A 20092-nucleotide genomic window follows, 5' to 3' on the forward strand; every position below is an offset into this window, starting at 1 on the left:
TCATACCTGGCACAAGCTGGTGGGAGGGTCAGACCACTCTTGGCCTGCCATAATCAGTCTCAGCTGAAAATGGACACGAGAGCTTTCCGATACTGTTCTGTATCTGCCTAGCAGTGGCAGGACTGCTTAAAATACCAAAACATACTTCAATTAGAAAGTAGAGAGACACGCACACAAAGTTTGAATAAAGGTTAGCAGAGCATTTCTGAACATAACCTCTTTGGACATCTGAGATTTAAAATGGGGTTACATCAAATTACATACAATTATTGCTCAGGTAATATATTCAATTTGCTATTCTTGTCGTTGCACCCTGTACAACCATGGCAACTTTCACACAACTTAGAGTTTTCCACCAAGCCTCGGATGTTTGATAAGACTGAATTTTATACCAGCTAGTAAAATGAATCCATGATTCATCAATCACTGGACTGACTGGGTGTGTTAACTTTCAAAAATATATTAACTAAAAGGTTCTATGAGGAAGCACATTTTAAGCAGATGTGTATAGGAGGAACCATCTCTACTAAGAGGCAGTTGAACTGCAAAAATGTTGTGTTTTTTCTTTCTCCTGTGAGCATGGGACTCATGAACGAGTTTTATCCAATTTTGTGGCTTTAGTGAGAGCCAAAAAAAATACTGACAAAGGTGACCGATTTCAAAAGTCCCCCGTAGCATTTCAGTTGAAGAAACTCTGCTGGGTTATGTTTTTTGTTATGCATTTCTTCTGACTTGTACAGCCTGCCCTCCACTTGTAGATGGCACATCCATATTGTGTGGAGGAGGAGAACACTACATGGCACCCGGATGACTTGTGTAGAGGAAATTTCTTAATTATGTTTCAGTAGTGATTCTGCGAAAGGCCAATTTTTTTTTTTTTTTTTTAATGGAGAATACAGGTTTAGATTTTACTGGAGAAGAACTTATGGCCTTCTTTCTCCATACAGCTGTATCTTATTGTACCTTTGTTTTTAAGTATTTAAGATGTATTTAAGAGTTCTTAATGCCGCAGACAGCTCAATAAGTTATGGCTGTTGCTTAGATCAGAACGTTTGCTTGTACTGTCCAGCCATATTCTGTAAGGCAATTTATTGAAACACTTTGGTGTGTGAAATTGCACTTACCTGGTTTACATAGATAGTAGATGGCCATGGTCTTACAAAATGTGGAATATGCATGTCACCTGGAGGTTTTTGATCATACACAGTTTTTAAAAATAAATTCCTAAACATAAGGGCCTAACCATATGCAGTGTGTTTTGGCCACGTTCTGGTCGGAACGCACTGCATCGCATTGTGGCCAACTCAGTATTTCGTGGGGGCATGGAAGTGAATGGCACTGTAGCCACAGAAGGCCTGACTACCGTGCCATTCACTTCAATGGCCAGCCACGCCCCCACAAAATACTGAGCCGGCCACAATGCGATGCAGTGTGTTCCGGCCAGAACGCACTGCATATGTGGTGAACAGGCCCTTCAAGTGATCAACTGCAAGCCATAATGTTCCATCCCCCAACCTCATCACTGTGACCATGGGAACATACTGATCACTGAAGCGTCAAAACATTTGTACAGCCTATGTGCTATAGTGGGAGGGTGCATGAAACTCCAAGCTGAAATCAATACTCCAAATTTGAATGAGTTTTTTTTTTGTAAATTGTAAAAGCAAACCTGCAGTTCAGGAAGAATCTATATTTGGACACCGGTTTAAACTATAGAGAGCTCTTCTCACCCTACAATGTAAGGTTTCCATATACAGACAATAAAATGTTAGAATGTGCCAGTTCAGACATTAAAGATGAAACTAGCATCCTGGCCAATTGCAGAGGCATTATCTATTTATGTACTGATGCTCTTTGTTTTCCCTCCAGCAACTCAACTTTTGTTATATTTTACAATTTAGGACCCATTCACACCAAGTGCTGTGCTACTTTGTACAGCGGCTGTTGTGTGATACAAGGGTTTTTTTCCCCATTTATTGAAATGTCACAGGTGACATTTCATTAAGTTTTACAGACAGCGAGATGGTTCTACTGCGTTGGCTCTCACTGCTCTGCAAAGAAACTGCATTCATTTTTTCAGCACACACCACCACAATGCAGTGGCATGAATGGTGCCCATCCGTTTTCTTGCATCGGATCTGCACCGGAAAGAATGGCCAGCGTAACCCCAAAGCATCCGTATTTCATGCAGGTATTCAGTAGGTGAATTCCACTATGACTTTTGCTGCCCCGTGGATTGCAGGAAACATTTGAGTGGGAGAGGAAGCAGCAGCACAATGAATCAAGCAGTTGTACTGCAGTGAACATGTGCTAACAAGAAGCATGCTAAAAAGGAGGAAAGCATGAAGATGAGCTCATCAGTACATTGCTTCTGCACTGTCCATTCACAGCTTGGAGGCTGTGGGAGAAGAGATACTTCAGCAGGTAAAAAGAAAAAAAAAAAATAGGTCTCCTGCCCTGCCACATGGACTATGCTATAGACAAACAAATCCTTTGGTGGGTAAAAACAGCTCCCATGTGTATTTAGCTTTTTTCCTTGGAGTTCCTCTTTAAGACCTGTGATATTTTAGTGTATAATCCTACAACCTGACTGATATAAAACAAAGAAAAACACAGCTACAAGTATAAAATGCAATGAATGTATGTTTATTTCTATGTTACAAGAAAGAGTATCAGTCCCTTATTTGTACAAAAATACCTGAAAAGGTTACATTTAGGTTCACAAGCAAGCAATTTACAGTATTAAGCAGTATATTGATTACATGATTTACCTCAACACCTTTGCATTCCCTGATAACTTATTCCTTATGTTACAGTCAATAAAATCTTGCATTACAACATTCTTACGGAGACAGTCTATAAACAAAAAATGCAGGGTCAAGCATAAATCAATGCTCAAACCTGACAATTACTGGGTTCTGTCTTCATGTGACCGAGGACAAATTTCTATCACAGCTAAACAATTGCCTACCATTTTTTTTTTTACTTAAAAAAAATGCCCAAAAGTAAACACTGAAGGCTCAGTCCATTACAAAGCTTGCAAAGAGTAGGAAATTTAAACCCAATTCCATTACAAGTTTGCTTAAAGCTGACCTGTCACATACCCACAGAGAAGGCATTCATTTTGTAGCCTAAGACAATGCCCAGAGTGGTTTGCCAGCAAGTGATATTGCTGAGACTAGTGATTTTGAATTCATGAAGCTTTATTTTCAGGAAATGCTGCCACAAACCCATGAATCAGACCATAAAATTAATTTCTCCACTGCATGTAAATGACATGTCCACTTTAAAATAAATCAAGCAAATATTAACCCCTGGAAAGGCGCATTGGTTCTTCAAACCTCCAGGTATTTAGTGCATTAAGACAAACCAAAAAGTAGAATTGAAAGGGTACACTTAAAATGTCAAGCAAGTTATTCTATACATTAAAATTTTACATACACCGTTAAGTTTCTATGAACAATTCTGAAAATATATGTAAAAAAGTTTGGCATCTAACTGGATGTATTAAGGAATACTACATGACACAACACAAAGAACAAATTGACATGAATCAATCCTGAGCATCCCTTTACATACATTCATTTGATACAAAAATAGACTAAATTGTCCTTCAGCCCCTTGCATTCTCATCCTGGCTGGTGTGGGGTTGAGCAGTAATGCACAAGCAAAAAAAAAACAAAAAACCACAAGAAAATGTGTCAACAGTAACAAAAAACAATATTTTAAATTAAGAAAATGTTTTTTGAAGAAAATATTGCACAATACCTTCCGAAAAAACAGTTTTGAACATGGAGTTGGACATATTAACATAAATCAATCATAATCTTAACCTAAAATTACCTTAATGTAAAAGTATTACAGCCACATCCTATGTATAGTAAAACTTATTCATGTTTAGAACAATGGGCAAGTTTTTAGGTTAGGTTCTCAATAATACAGGCATCAAAAAAGTTACTCAGTTTAATACTCTGTGCTTTGAATAAATAAAATGATATGGGAGAGATTATTCACTGTACCCACTGCACTGGAGAGGATAGGTACAACACAGTACTGAGCTGAACAATTAGGCTGGGTGCACACAATGAAGAAATGCAGTAGTAAGATGAAAACCAGGCACTCACAGGTCTGAGCCCTGGTTCACACCTAGGCGTACTGCATATGCGCGTCTGTCGCGCTTTTTTTTTTAGCAGTAAAAAAAACCGCGCGACAAGCACGCGCTTCCGAGGGCTACTTGGCTGTATCCCAATGGAAACGCGCAAAAAAACCAGCCCAAAGTAGTACATGTACCTTTTCAGGCGTGGGCCTGGCGTGGGCCGTTTTGTAGCACGTTAGGGACGGGCTGAAATACGCCAAGGTGTGAACCAGACCCATTGAATACAATGGGATTTAGATGTTTGAGTGTTTTGTAGAGCGTTCGTCGAGCGTAGAACGCGCTACAAAACGTTCAAGTGTGAACGAGGGCTGAGAGGCCAGAAGTTGTGCAAATTTTTGTGAATATTTTGGTGTAGGTGGGCTGCGGGTGCTCGCCTTCATTTTATTTGATATACATAGGTTTTATAAATATAAAAAGACACTTTATACAGGCATACAATATACTTTTGCTACATGATCAGTGAATGGATTTAAAATTACATGTAATATATACATTTACTGTAACAGTCTACACTTAGTTTTAGTTTATGTTGAAAAGTGAAAAGTAACCAGAAAAAAAAAAAAATTTATAGTGACCAGTTCCTCTGTTATTCACCGATTGGATACTATGGGCAACAATAGCACAATGTTCCACTTTCTCATAGTATAGATATTCTATTGTGTGCTTGTAGAGTGATGAAACAAATAAACCTATAAAAAAAGAGCAATCTGGAGGTTGGCATTGCTCGCCACTTTTTGAAAAGGCTAGTTGTCTGACCATCATGCCGATTTGGCTTTCTTAGCAACCGGGGGCTGTAAAAAAACAAAAATATGCAGAGCGGGAATTTTGATTTTGCTCAGAGTTCACAGGCTGCATGCTTGCTCTAGATCAGAGACTAGATATTTTAACTGGAAGCAGCCAGGCAAATAGCATTTTCACAATGTTGTCTGGAAGTGCAGCTTCCATATTTCTCTTAGCTTAGTGAGTGTTAATGGGAACCTCCACTATTTTTTAAATCCAATTTTAAATACTGAAACCCTAACATTGGGCACTTCAAGGTCTCTAAAGCACTGAAAGGCACTGCCAAAAATATGGAAAAAACAAACAAGTGAATAATGTATTGACTAACCACAAAACGCCTCAAGATTGTCAGTGTCAGAGTGCAATATTTGTACTGTGCTGAAGAAATATGAATTTTTTATAAGATGTTTTATTTTTAGGAGAGCTTTCAAGAGCTCAAATAATGATTCTGGAGTATTTTTATTAATAAGGGAAACAAAAAACAAAAAAAAGTGATTTCTGCGTTTAGTTTATTGCCCATCTGACATATCCATAATGCTCACATTATAATGGTAACACGTGGGTCTTTCCACAATTTTGTTACTGAAGCATCGGAAGTGGAATTCTATTTTATTCTTTAAGAGGAGCCAAAACTACCCTACTGCAATGTCTGATAAATAACGATGGCAAAGTTGTTAGCATCCATCGTCCGGTTTACCAACACGGTTTTCTTTCTGGTAGCAGGTCACTCCTTCCCAGCTGCCTGGTCCTTAAAAAGCTCATACAAGCTATACCAATTATTGTTGCCATCTCTGGCATCTTCTGTCTACACTTTAGAAGAGGGATATAGAAAGGTGGGACACCAACATCTTTGTTAAAATTGATTTGTTACTGGTAGGAGGTCATCCCCAAACACAAAGTTTATCCAAAGCCATTTCCCCTGTTTTGGAGTGATGAGGGGTTAGAACCCCATCATGTTTTTAATGTCTGTCCTCTAACTGGAGAGTTACCCTGTTTGTCCTGGAGACCATCCCAGTTGTTACTGGAACAGAAAAAGAGGTAAGTTTCTTACATTGGACACTTGTTCTGCTGACAATGGGCTAATGCTAGCCATATACTTTTTCTATTTTTTTGTGGTCTGAAAAAACAGATGCCTCCATCCACACTTCTGAGCATTGATCGAGGAATCTCCTGCTGTTTCCTTGTGCCGGTGGCCACTGTCAGAATACACAAGCAGTGCTTGCAGCTGATTGGAATATGTTCGTACAAATGGTGATGGCAGCCAATCGGCTCCTTGAATCTTCTGATCAAGGCATGCCGGCTGGAAGGTAACAGCGGAACCCACTACCAATGTCGGCCAGTTCTTCATGAACCGAAATTCACATAGTGTATGGCCAGCATAAGAGAGGAATTCCCCTACTTTGAGCTTGTGCCTCAAGAAAGAAGTGAAGGAAAATCCTATTAATGGGACAGAAAAAGGAAACCCCCCCCACCCCCCCCACAGATGTGTTACTACTGTATCCAAATGTAAAAACCTTAAGATCTACTTTAGGCTATAAATCCTATGTTTAAGCCAAGAGGATAAAAGGCACATACTGTCATATGCATGTTCGGAAACAAACTATCCAAAATACACATGAGCAACATGACACATGTGAGCATCTGCACAGTGTGTCTGCCCCACCACCTCCCTGCTGCAGCATTCCCAACTGTATAGACTAGTCAATTGGCATTGAAGCAGAGATGGGGTATGACATCATACCCCTATTCCACATGACAGCATTTAGGTTTGGTGATTGGCTGCTCAAACCAAATACTGTAACATAAGGGAAGTCATGTGCTCAATTAGTGCAGAGTGGTGGAGAGGGAGTGTGACTATAAATGCCAGGGATGCCTCTTTGCCTCAAATGGCCAATGGTCTAAACACTTGGTTCTCAACTGGTGGGTCGTGACCCCATGTTCAGTGAGTTGCCACATGCCTTCCACTTTTCTAGGCGAGAGGCTCCTCTGCCTCCCCCTAGCGCAGCACTGTCAGTTCTTGCGCCCAGCAACGATTCAAAATGTGTTGCCCAATGCTAAATGTCCGCTTGAGGTGGGATGGGTCCATGGCCGCAAGGTAGCTCCATCCATTAATGCATTGCTTACAGCTCCTTCACGTGTTCTGCAGAGGTGCCTGGACCAGAGTGACATCACATTCTGGCTCCTGGCACCTCTACAGGGCACGCAAGGGAGCTGTACAGGCAATGCACATATGGATGGAGCTCAGTCACAGCACAGCAGCCCCAACTGGACCCTAGGCTGAGGATCCACTCCAGTTCTCATAAGGTAGGAGACTGCGAGGATATTAAACTTTTTTTAAATTAAATATTTTTTGGAGTGTGGCTGTGCGTGTGGTTTTGTCTGTCGTTGTGTATGCATGTCAGTGTTTGAGGGCCCGTTCACACTAATACACTGCGTTAATCGCAGTCCCATGCGATTAAACACAGTACCATGCAATTGCACCTACCATACATTCTGGTGTGGGAGGTGCGTTGGGTTGCCATTCATTTGAATGGTACCCTAAACACACCTTGTGCACCTGCACTGGAATGCGCGGTACCCTAATTCCGTGCATTTCTTTGCAGCGTGTATTGGGTTGCGTTTTAATGGCCAAGGACAAATATGGGTCTTGAGGTTGCACAGGTTGAGAACCACTGGTCTAAACTACATGATTGAGAGCTCCCTACTTTTTACATGAGCCTTAAGTGGAATTCTAGACCCTTTTCTGCATGTTTAATTCTGGGTGCGATGTGATCCCCTGCTTGGATTTTTCTTCCCCAGACCCCCGAATCACCCGGACAATAAATGGTCAGCATTAAGGAAACCAACCCTAATACCTCGTCAACCAGACACTATAAAAACACAAAATGCCAAGCTGGATATTGGTTAGGTTTCATATAAATGCAGGTGTCAATGTTTGTCATCTTTTATGCATACGCATCTTTAACACTGGACAAGTCCTTTAACTGTACTCAAAATTCTAAATTCACAATATAAAAAAAGGTATAGAAGCATTCAAAGTACTAAAAACAATTAATCTGGTTAATAAGGAGTTTAGACTAGCTGCTCGAACATACAAATCAAGTTTTAAATCCATGACCAACTTGACTGATCACATTTTCAAGTATCTGAAAGCTATAAATCTTACTTTCTCCCTTTCTTCTCATTTACCTAAACTGCTACTACATGTTAATAAGCTTAAGTCTGCCTGTACAGGTATAGAATATTTTTACTACAGCCTTGAGGTGGTATTTCATAAAAAAACAGTAGGGCTATCGTACATTAAGGGGAAGACTACCGCAGCACTGACGTTAAATTGGAAAATTGTAATTGAGAATTCAAATGTGCAGCTATTGCCAGTCACTCAAATAAATCCCTCAGCAATTACTTCAATATCCAGTCATGCTGCATGCTCCGTGTCATCAGATTATACCATGGACTAACACAGGACCTTCAACTTGGTAGAATAATTTATAGTAGTCACCAAATTCCACTTCAGCCACAATTCTTGGCAGAATATCTCAATTATAATTACCAGCTGCTGTGTAAACACTCATAATATCCATATTAGGTAATAAAGGTAACTCGTCAGTGGAGAAGTATGGGAGCAACTACTGCTGGCATAAAGGTACAGATTTTAGGGCTAACATGCTTACTCTTTTCACTACTTGGTGAGTCACTGACATGGAGCAGGCATGTGTGCATATGGTAGTTGAATTTCATGTGACAGCACTAAGAAGTAGGTAATGAGACAAACGAAGCCTGGAACTTGCACCTTGAAAAGGGAGTTAACAATGACATTGAATGTGCTCCATTCAATACCCTTTAAAGAGAGTGCTTGGCAGCTATTGTTCAGATGCATACAAAAGCAGCATGTATTCACTTTTCAATCTGTTCTGGGCACACCAGGTTCTAGATAGCGAGTACAATTTTTAAAAATGTCTTTCTATAGGAGACTGCTTCAAACAGCTTTGGTGACGTTAGTCTGGGGAAGTTAAACACGGATCTGTGCGTCACTTTAAAGATGCTAGCAGGCTTCAGTACTTGAAGCATTTAGGAAACCAGTAGGTTAAATAGTGCCAGTCAGCACTTCCGTTAAAATAACTAATCACAAGAACATTTCCAGCAAGTACAAAAATGCCATGTCCCCGTCAAATCCTGCAAGCTCAACTGGAAGTGTTATCTTCCTTCCCATATGAAATGGAGATGAACAGTGGAGCAGGGAGAGGAAGTGTGTTATTTACAGGGAAACCAGCCTTACAAAAAACAAACAAAAAACCTAACACTATAGCAAGCACCTCCTCTTAGGACTAGTAAAAATATATTACATTGTGTTTGCGTTAAGATACACTTTAAGATTTATGTTCCACCTCTTCAACAAAGTTGCCTGAGAGGTTTGCAAATCCTTAGTAACAGCTATATGCTATAGCCCATATGTATGAGGAAAAGAGAAACCCCAGCCAGAAACATTTGGGACAGAACAGGGAAAAGTTAACCCCTTCGTGACTGACGACGTACAGTGTACGTCGCCAGCATCGGAGCTGTTTAAACAGACTCCCGGCGACTTTTGCCACCGGGACTCTGTTTAGTAAGCAGCGTTTTAACTTCCTGTCCTGTTTACAGTGCTCATTGGAACAAAAGTAGTGTCAGGAAATCTCTCCAAAGCAGACAGCAAACAAATGCAAAAGGTCCTTCTCCCTGCTATCAAACAAAAATAAAGTTTGGATCATCATCACTTTAAAATTCATGAAGCCACATAAATAAAACACAGATACACTACAGATAAGTTCCATTACTCATGTAGCTTTTGTCTTATTTTGTAATGGGTATAGTGGAAGGAATTTCTTTGTGATGGTAGAAAGGTACATTGTAAATAAACAAACGTGCATATACCACATACGAACTCATGTTTTCCATTTGATTCCGAGATTTCCTACATTTTTAAATAATTTAATTTTATGTGTTCAGTCATGTTAACATACCCATTGCAAACGGTGCATTTATCCTTGGCTACCTACATTACCATAACTTCATTCATGTTTGTATTTACCCATGTGTAAGCCTGCATATAAATAGGGTAATACTGTTTTTGGATGCAACACATTGAAGCATAGGGATGTTTGCGAAGGTTGGTCTTTAATATGGTTACATTTTTAAACAACATTTTTGTGTTGGTTAGTGGAGAAGGGTTAGAAGCAAAATCAGAATTTTAGTGCAGCCTGAATAACTGGAGATTTCTCCCTGTCCCAGAGACCGATTAAAGGAAAAAAGTGAGGGGGGGAAAAAATGTCTCTACGGGGGACAGAGCCATCAACATTTTTGTTGTGAGTTGTTAGGAGATAGAACCCTGGGAGCATTTATTGCCTTCTGTGATTTGTACTGGTGACCCCTATTCCCCTACTTTATACCTGTGTCACATAGATAAAAAGTAATATACCCAAAAGTCAGACAAAAAATAAATACATTGGCGTTTGGCTTTAAGGTTTGACAGACTAGCCTTCAGTTTTACATACAAGCCCAATATTCCAAGAGATAAAAAAAACAAATAAATGCTCCAGACGTCCATCTGCTAATTTGGCTTTATTAACAGGCATCCCAGAAGAGTTTCAAGCTTGCTTCGATTGGTGACTTTCACGAAACAAAATTAGCAAATGGTTAGCAACTTGCATTGTGTTATTTGTGATGAGTTAATAGTACTATTTCCCCCACACACACAATTTTTCCTTCATACTTTAATGGACCAGACCACATACAGATTTGCCTTTATTGTTTTAATGGCAACAAGATAGGCCCAACAACACAATATAGCAATAAAAGCTGGATATCTGAGGCTTTGTGCCCCTCTGACAATACTTAAAATGATGATCTACACATTCAATGAGGAATTTATCAAAACTGGAGCAGCTGTGCATAGCAACCAATCAGCTTCTCTCTAGTTTGTTCAGTTAAGATTTGAAAACAGAAGCTGATTGGTTGTCATGCACATCTACTCCAAAACACTAAGCGGTCCATTTATAAGTGATTTCACACAACGGTCACAGAATTTTCCAAATAAACTCAGACTCTTGCGTGAATCTTAGGTGAGAAAATTGATATACCCCTAAGCTTTTCTGTTAATTCACAGTTCAGTGGGTTGAATGTATTAAAAAAATATAAATGAAATAAAAATAGCATAATTGGTGTACATCAGTTTCTTTAAATTGTAGTTAGACTAATATGACCCAACTGTGTGACTGTGGAGAGAAAAATAACTGCATACACCCTACCCTTTAAAATACAAATTACAGAATATAATTGAGTATTCTAAAGAGGGCAATAATTCAGTTTGCCGCAGATAGTGAGGGAACCACTCCCATAGTAATGCAAATGTCTGTGCTCAACATTTGAAATACACCGATTAATGACACTACCTGCTTTTCACTAAGGCATACATTTCATATACAAGCTCTGTACATGTTTGTAATACATGGTCATCCAAAGCACTACAGACTGTACATACATGCAATACAAGGTTCTTCTATGTAGCACAAGGTTCTTCTATGTAGCACAAGGTTCTTCTATGTAGCACAATTAGATTTCCTGCATTGCCAGAGCACACATTAGATTCCTCTTTCTAGTGAAAGGGGAGTGAAAGGGGAGTGAAAGGGGAGTGAAAGGGGAGTGAAAGGGGAGTGAAAGGGGAGTGAAAGGCTTCTGCAATGGTGTTTACAAACTACTCATTTATAACCCAGGTCAAAAGATGGGAAATATGATTGGAAAACAAACCTCAGTCTCTTTATACACAGTAAATACAAAAATGATAAAATGAACTAGCCATGAATGGCAGTAAACCAGCACGCTGTGCCCATGGTTTGTTTACAATGAATTTTGCAGTGAATGCTACATGTGGTGGTGGTGGTGTAAGAGCACATCTATTCATTGGTCTCGTAAGGTCACAAAACATTTAGCGGTTAGTCTGTTTCATGTACAATGCAAGACACCACCACAATGGAATTCTTATGATGCTAACAAATCCATGACTCAGAAAACCAGATTTTTCACAAACATACGCCATTAATACCCTTCTGGCAGCCATGGCATCTTTTATAGGACAGCTAATTTGCCACTGCCTTTTTCATGGCACATTCAGACTTGGTAAATGACATGACCTTTATTATACAGAATATGGCTAGGCATTAAAACATTTCAGTTACTTCAGCTAGTAGAATAACCTAGCTATACAGGCACATTATAGTGCGCAGAAATGCAAAAGATGGAGGAAAATGCATGGTTGCTCTTTGCAACCAATCTCTAATGCCTCTTTCTAATCTGTACTAAAGCATACACAGATGGAATCTATTTGGGATCTCTAATCAAAAAAGGCAATTTTTATTTTGTGCAGTTTTTAATACGTTACCTCCATTTTGATAGTCTAATACAACAGTTTGATTCAAGCTTTCAGTTTTAATTTTAAAATACACGATTGAGACAAAATGAAGAAAATCCACACATATTGTCAAGAAATGCTAAACTTTCCATAACACACCTGGATCAAATGCTTACAATTCTTCGTTTGAAGCACTATTTAGGTGTGTAAAACTGCCCCACTGTACTTCACTGAATTCTTTAAAAAAAAGAAACTGAAAAAGGAAAAAAGTACATTTGGCAACACCAGCATACTTCACAGTACTGCCCTGGTCAATAGGTAGTAACTAGACAGAACAAATTACAAGTAAAAACTGGAAAAAGTGTAAAATGATTAATTACTAGGCACTAGATACAAATGCAGAGAGGTAACAGTCAACATCATTTTTAACAGTCACAGTCAACATATAATCAAGTAGAGATAAAGGGTTTAAATAGTCAAGAATGTAAAAGGTTCTTGATTTTAAACCTAGTTTGTATCGGTAAATATTAAACATAGGAAAAATTATAGAGGGGTTAACAGTTGAAATTTCTGTTCCAATGTGAAAACTAAAAATTAGATGACTGACACTAAAGGTCAGTGTCCATTTATGTCAGCAGGCATTTGTTTTTGTTTCTTTTGTATGCTTTTTACCAGACAAAACATTTTTTGGCCATCACAGTGGAATCTGTCTAGCATGTAATCAAGAAACAGGCCAATGTTTGAATAACCTTGCTCTTTTTATTAAGTACATGCATACAATTCTTAAAGTTAATACACTCCTAAACATGAGCAACAGCTAAAGCTTCCATGTATCTGTTTTTCAAGGTGATGTTTTTTTGTTTATTTTTTTGTAATTTGTCTCCTATACCTAAATTATCCGAATAGAGAGGCATAGTCACCTAAAATATTCACCTGAAACGAAAGGTGGAAAGAGCAGGATTTCTCAGAATTTTGGGAGCTTTAGTATCACTTCACAAAACAAACTGTTCTAAGCAGACAAGTAATACATTTTACCAATACAGAATAGAGACTGAAAACTGGTAAAAAAAAACGATACTAGTCACAGGATTCCCCCCCCCCCCCCCCCCCACACTAGAAAATAAAAAACAAAAGTTTCTTCATTTTATACAAGGCAAATACATGGAATAAAGTAGTGACAATGTGCTCCATAATCAAAAATACAGTGTTTCTATACTGTAGTTGTATAGTACAGCTGATATGCTTCAAGGAAACTTTGTTACGGTCATGATGAATTCCCAAGTAAATCTAGCACTGAATTTTATTCTTCTGTTAACAGGATCTGTTAGAATTATTAAACTTGATTCTTTAAACCTGTCCTATATTACAACAAGATCCCAATAAAAGCATCACTGTAATCCCCTTTAGCAGTGGTAGCTTTACGGGTGTTTGAAACACTACAGAAAGAATACAAGTACAAAAAACAGAAAGAATTTAAAAACTTTTTGTTATTCCAGGTTGACCTTTTTCACAATACTTGGCATATTCTGAATGGCCATGGTCACCTTGCCCTCCACTGCATGATAACAATGACTTCCTGATAAACAAGATAGGATGACTAGACAAATAGTTCAGACATTTATGCATAGTTATAACTACAGACTCAAGCTTAATAGGACAGACATAACAGCCATTTTGCTTTTGGTGGATAGAAAGAAAAAAAAAAAAAAAACTGGGTTTGCTGCAGTTTCCAAGTAAGCTTCTAAAAGATGCGTGCAGGTGTCAGGAGCACAAGTCTCGTCAGAAAGTTCTTGATTGTTTCTTCTCCGTAATCATTTTAGGTTGTAGCATATGACAGTTTTTCAAACTGTTTGGTGATTTAAATGCCACACTAGCCCCTTTACAAAAGCTGCAAACCATATACAAAAAAAAAAACCCGCAAAAAACGCAAACAAAAACCAAAACAGGAGTGCAAAAATGTATTTCAATTTTTAAAAAAAGTAAACACACCAGTCTTGTCAAGATTATTCCAGGGCAATAGTCCTTATTCCCACCCTTTTCTTGCTAAGCAATCTTCCAATCATTTGCAAGAATATTGTTCAAGGCTTTTTTTTTTCTGGAAAGCAGCCCAGCCTAAACATTTCCAGCCGTTTTGAATTTAAGTTTTTCAGTCTACAAACCACCCCATCTAATTAGATAAAAGCATGGGAGGTGCTTGGCTGATCTGCAAGAAACCAGCCAATTGTGATAAATTGGCACCAGTTAATTAATCCAGAGTCAGAAGGTGCACGTTTAAACACAAAACTCTATACCCCCCATCATAACACGGTCATCCCAGCATTACGGTTTCCAAATAGTCTTTTCTTGAATGTCATAAGGCCACTATGATGCAGTGGTGCTTGAGCTTGCAAGGTAGGACTCCTTTGTTTAGCTGATAAAACTCAACAAGCTGAATTAAATCTGTGAATTTGGTATTGCCATCATCAAGGCTAAAGAACAATTGCCCATCATCTTCACACTGGAAGCAAACACAAAGTTCAAGATGTAAAATGCATACTAGGTATTCTAAAGCAAACTTTTCTGTTCAAAATATCAGTAATTGGGCAACAAAATCGATGACTCAGTCCTAGTAATTGAAACTGAAAAGATGAAAAAAAAATCCCACGCAAATTAAAATTGCAAGTACTTTTCAGGCCTCCATTAGAGAGATTTCACCTCAATTGCTGTCCTGGTAACAATGGTTTCACAGGGCTACAACCCTTGCTAACTTTTTATTGCGGTTTATCTTTTTCCTCAATTCCTGTCTGATGAAACCATTGCCACTGTGCCTTTGGAGGGCATCCCTCCAAAAAGGTTCCCATACACTCTACAACCCTCGCAAGACTTTTGTCTTGCAAGGGTTGTAAAGTACTTAATAAAACGTACGATCTGCCCATCTTGGACAGGCAGATCGTACATGCGATCGCAAGCCGGCCCCGAGGGGCAGGCTTCCGATTACCGCAATGCTGAACGGGCAGCGTGCGCACACCGGCCCGTTTGGCAGTGATCTCTCGATCATGTTAAAAACTAGCCGAAAATCGTACGATCCTCGGCTGGTTTTCCAACATGCTTGATATACAAAAAAGTAATGCGACCGTACATTAGAACCGGTCGCACCCCTTCCATACACTGCACGATTCTCGTACGATCGCGGGATGTCACGCGATTCTCGTACGAGAATCGGGCAGTGTATGGGCACCTTAATAGAGACCCAACAAGCAGTAAAAATGTCTGATCCTCTCCCATTCCCCGTAGGCATAAACAATGAAATTCCAAGTACTGATACTATTAAAAAATGTAACACAAGTGTTACAAAACTGACCAAGAAGCATATGTTACGTTTAGTGAAAAGCACAATTCAGAACACTTCAGTAAATCCAGAGATCTAGGAAGCAAAGGTTTGATGCACATCATGACTTAGTCCAGCCTATCCTGCCCTACTTTTATCACGTTATGTAATGTGATGCCTCATTAACCAATACGGAGTTAGTATAGGGCAGGGTTAAGTTCAATGTTTACAGATAACTTAACTCTTCTCTCTTCTGTTCGTATGTTCCTTGCATTAGATTGGCTTTTTGTGTTGGGCATCCCTACCAGTCTGAGCCAGTGTACAGAGAATAAAAGGCAGGTATCGGATCAAATTCAGGTAATTTCCTGCTTCCATTTGAAAAAAAATACATTTAGAGGTGTAACACTGAACACAGAACTGTAAATTGAATCTATTAATGAATGCAGAGCTGCATTCATTTGTGTAATTTATACAACGCTCGAGTTTAATTTCAACAACATAGCACAAATTGCATTATGGGCCTGGATGCATCACTTTTTGTTCAAGAGGACAGCACGTTTTAACATTGACCATGGTGCCTTCTGTAGGCCAAAAACTAGTTATTGACACCAATATAAACCAAACTGCACATGATAAACAGTGGAAATACAAATAATTCCAGAAACCTATGCACAATGTCATTTATTATAGGAAGCTCTACTGCGAAAGCTAGCGTGTGCATCTTGAAAGCTGAAATTATACGATGTGCACAGACAATCTGCGATGTCAAGTTCAGGAATGCAAGTTAACGGATTTTCCATTGCAAAGCAAGTCATTATTTTTCCATAGTTCCTTGTTTTAAAGCACTATCCTACATATTAACAAAAAGGAACAAGAGAATAAATCAGATGAAGTGGAAGGAGGAAATGCCATGGATATGCAATACTTACAGGTAAAATCTGGAAATGCTTTATTTTCTGGTGATGACACAGTGTAAGCACAAATGCCTTTGGATTACTTTGACTGTCTCGTAGGAGAAAAAGTCTGAAAATAAATTTGGTCTAATCATTTTTAGTTAAAAAAAATTACAACATATTACATGTAAAATGTTTGTACAGCCAAATCTATAGAAAGGAAGGATTATAATCCTCAACAGTCTCCACTGGGGAGATCCTGCCCTCCTGGTGACCATGTTACAGGGATGGAAAATTCAAAGTTTGAGTCACCAGAAGTCTCCATTTAAGAGATATAAATTTACATCAGATCTGGTGACAACTGTCGGAGGAATTTCCCTCACTTTGTAGAGATTTCTTCTCACTTTCTGTAGTGACTGACTGCATTTTAAAGAAAATTTTGCAGATGGGGATTTAACCCCTCTACATTTTGGCTGTACACTTTTAAAAAAGTGTACAAACACATTTCTCACAAACGTATTCACTCATTATAGATCATATATTAGAAATAAAACTTGGGTCTTTAGAGGAGTGGTTCAAGTAGCAGTTTATATTTGAGCATATAGCAGACAACCGTCAGACTCCTACTTTTAAAGAAGTAGTTAAAACTGAAATATGTTCCTTTATATCTACAGCCAGTTTTTTTTTTTTTACAGTTTGGGGGTTGAGTGGTAAGTATACCATTTCTCAGGTTTGTATCTGCTGTGTGTACCCGCTGGGGAGAGTCAGCCCCTCTCACCCATTTATCTTAGTGACCACTGTCACCTGAAAAGGGAGGTTTTTCAATGACAACTGTCCAAGATTCCTCCCAACTTTGGAGAGAGTCATTCCCTACTCCATCCAAAGGGAAGAGTTTTGGCTTAGATGCACTTTAGTATGTACTATATTGCAAAGAGAATTGCATAGCCTCAATGTTGCTGTTTTAAACATTAATGCAAAGACTAACGAGTATCAAGAGGTGGAGAGCATAAACATTGAAAGATATGCCCACCAGGGACAGAAATGGTGCACTGAACTCCACACTAAGATCCACTTACGTGGACGTATATCCAGATAGCTCATGGTATGTGGGTTGTTACATCATGAATTAGAATGCAGAGTCACGGACAAGGTTAACCAAAATTCACAAAAAAAAAAAAAAGGATTTGTGGAGGAATGTGGGGCCAGGATATAATATTTTGATATTTGCATACTCAAGAGAAACTCAACTCCGGAAGCTGTGCCCAAAAGTGTTAGGCAGAGGGCAAAAGAACTAGTCACCAGTATTACCCGTGGTTTCCCTGAAGCTGATTTTTTTTTTCCATTTTGGCACAGGCAGGTTTTGCTTCCTCCTAATCTGAGACTAGCAGTGAGAAGCAGCAGCGACTTAGTTTCCACACTGCAGATATACATCCATGAGGCTGTAGGTACTAAGGCAACTCACGCTTCAGATACTTTAGATCTCGCACAGCAGATATACACCTATGAGGCTACATGCACCCTCACATGCCAAGAAGTACTTTGTCATTTTTCAGGGGGAAATCAAGACCAACAGGTACTTTTTTGTTACAAGCAGTAAATAGGCTTTAAAGGGCAGGTTCACACCATTTTCCGGACCAGAACTGGTCTGGAAAATGGTGTGAACCTCCCGCAGTGTGTGCATTCCAGACCAGACAAAATGAGACATGCAGTATTTTTCTGGTCTGGAACAGCCTGTTGGTGTGAACAGAGGCCAGAAATAGCATAGGGATACATTAGGATGCATTTTGGGTCCGGAAACAATATGGTCTGGTGATGAACTGGATGTGGTGTGAATGGGCCCTAAAGCCCAACGCCAACTCCAGGCTAACAATTAGCCTCCTCCCCAACAGTTAAAGAACATATTGCTTGTTTTCCTAGGGAATTAAGCAAAACCGAGTAATACTCGCCTTATCCCATGGTCATGTGGCTGTTTGCCTTTTTACTCTCCTCAGTGCTGAAATGTAAGCTGCCAATCCTAAATAACGCACAATGCAGGTCTAAAAGCCACATGATGGGCAGATGTGGCCGCTAGTCCTGCATTGAATCGGATTACATCTGTGAGATGGCAACAAAGTCAGTTCAACTTTTACTGTGTCCGATCATCACCTTAATCAGTTGGGGAAGTCTACAATTGTAATTATTCCATCGCTGCCTGGAGTTTTAAAATAAGTTTTTAAATTACCTTACTCAAGTTGGGTCCTAGCATTTTTTTCTCACTCCTGTGGACCTCATTGTATTTACAGTATAGATCAGAAGGCTGACAACTCTGCTCAATGTTTTAATTGTACACCAAAAACGTTTCTATTGAAGTTATGGGATGTCATTAAGCACCACCGCTATCACTTATCTTCAGCTAAGTGGCAGATGTACAGAAACTCGTGAAAAACATTGGGAGTTCTCATCTACTATTCAGGCCTTTAAATAACCAGCAAAGATCAGTGAGTTGTACTGGCCAGACATTTTAAGCCTTTTTGTTTCCCAAAATGAATTTCAAGTGACTGAAGGAGATATAGATATATACACACACACATTTTTTTTTTAAATCTTACCCATCCACAAGCCCTTGTTGTTTAATGATCGTTTGCGATTCCTCTCTAGATATTCTACCATGGAACCAAGGTTGTGTCCTATGAATAACTAAAAAAAACAAATAGTTTGCAGTAAAAAGCAGGACAATTGAACCATTTAAAAAATAAAATAAAATGAAAGGTTAAGTTACCTGTGCTAAGTGTAGAAGGATGAAGTGGACTTTGGCTTCCTAAAACATTCATCCGTGAACTGCGTTTCTACAAGACAAAATACATCTAATGAGCCTAAAAAGCACAATCAAAATAAAATAAAAAACACAGCAACAACATTATACACAGAACACATCTAACAATATACACAAACACCTGCTAAAAAGTGGATATAGGAAGAGATAAATTAAATTGACCAACTAGTTTAACTTATCCTAGAGGCACTGTATTGTCCTATCAAATGTGTTATATTTTCGGTTTACTTAAATAGAACATGAGCAGAAAGGCAATACCAAGGATAAGGTCTTATCAGTGTGGAAGCTGGATGAGAAGCAGTTTCCTAAATGGGAAAGCTCAAGGCCAGGGGTATCCAAACTCTGCTGTTGTGCAACTACAAGTCATATAAGGCATTGCAAGACCCTGACAGTCACAGGCATCACTCTTAGATGCAGAGCCAGGATAGCTTTGATGTTTTTTTTCCAAGGGCTGTGCTACCAAATATTAATTGAGGGTGCCAATAATTTTGTCCAGTCCATTTTTTGGAGTTTTGCGTGGAATGTTTCAGATTTGTTATGACACAACAGTTGAGGAAAAAAGCCAAAACAAAAGAAATAAACATGAGAAAGCCTAAACATTTGTAATTCCAACAATTTTCTGCTTGAAGTAGTGCATTATCTGACAAATGCAGGGGTGCCAATATTTTTGGCCATGACTGTAGATTACCGTACATACTCGAGTATAAGCCGAGATTTTCAGCCCATTTTTTTGGGTGAAAAGTGCCCCCCTCGAACAGGA

At 39.0% G+C, this 20092-nt stretch overlaps 1 protein-coding gene across 3 annotated transcripts in view; it reads right to left on the reverse strand.

Annotated features, from left to right (window-relative positions):
- Positions 1-14271: 14271 nt before the first annotated feature.
- GRB10 (growth factor receptor bound protein 10) overlaps positions 14272-20092 on the reverse strand; it is a 70302-nt gene continuing 64481 nt past the window's right edge. For all 3 annotated transcript variants that reach the window (XM_018558052.1, XM_018558050.1, XM_018558051.1), the window contains 4 exons: positions 19279-19345; positions 19109-19196; positions 16557-16650; positions 14272-14817 (listed from right to left, as the gene is read on the reverse strand). In XM_018558052.1, the coding sequence (XP_018413554.1) occupies positions 14671-14817; positions 16557-16650; positions 19109-19196; positions 19279-19345 (396 nt within the window). In that variant the 3' untranslated portion in view covers positions 14272-14670. The remainder of the gene's footprint in view (positions 14818-16556; positions 16651-19108; positions 19197-19278; positions 19346-20092) is intronic.

The sequence above is a fragment of the Nanorana parkeri genome, unplaced genomic scaffold, assembly GCF_000935625.1.
Source record: "Nanorana parkeri isolate BGI_ZX_2015 unplaced genomic scaffold, ASM93562v1 scaffold317, whole genome shotgun sequence".
Lineage (NCBI taxonomy): Eukaryota > Metazoa > Chordata > Amphibia > Anura > Dicroglossidae > Nanorana > Nanorana parkeri.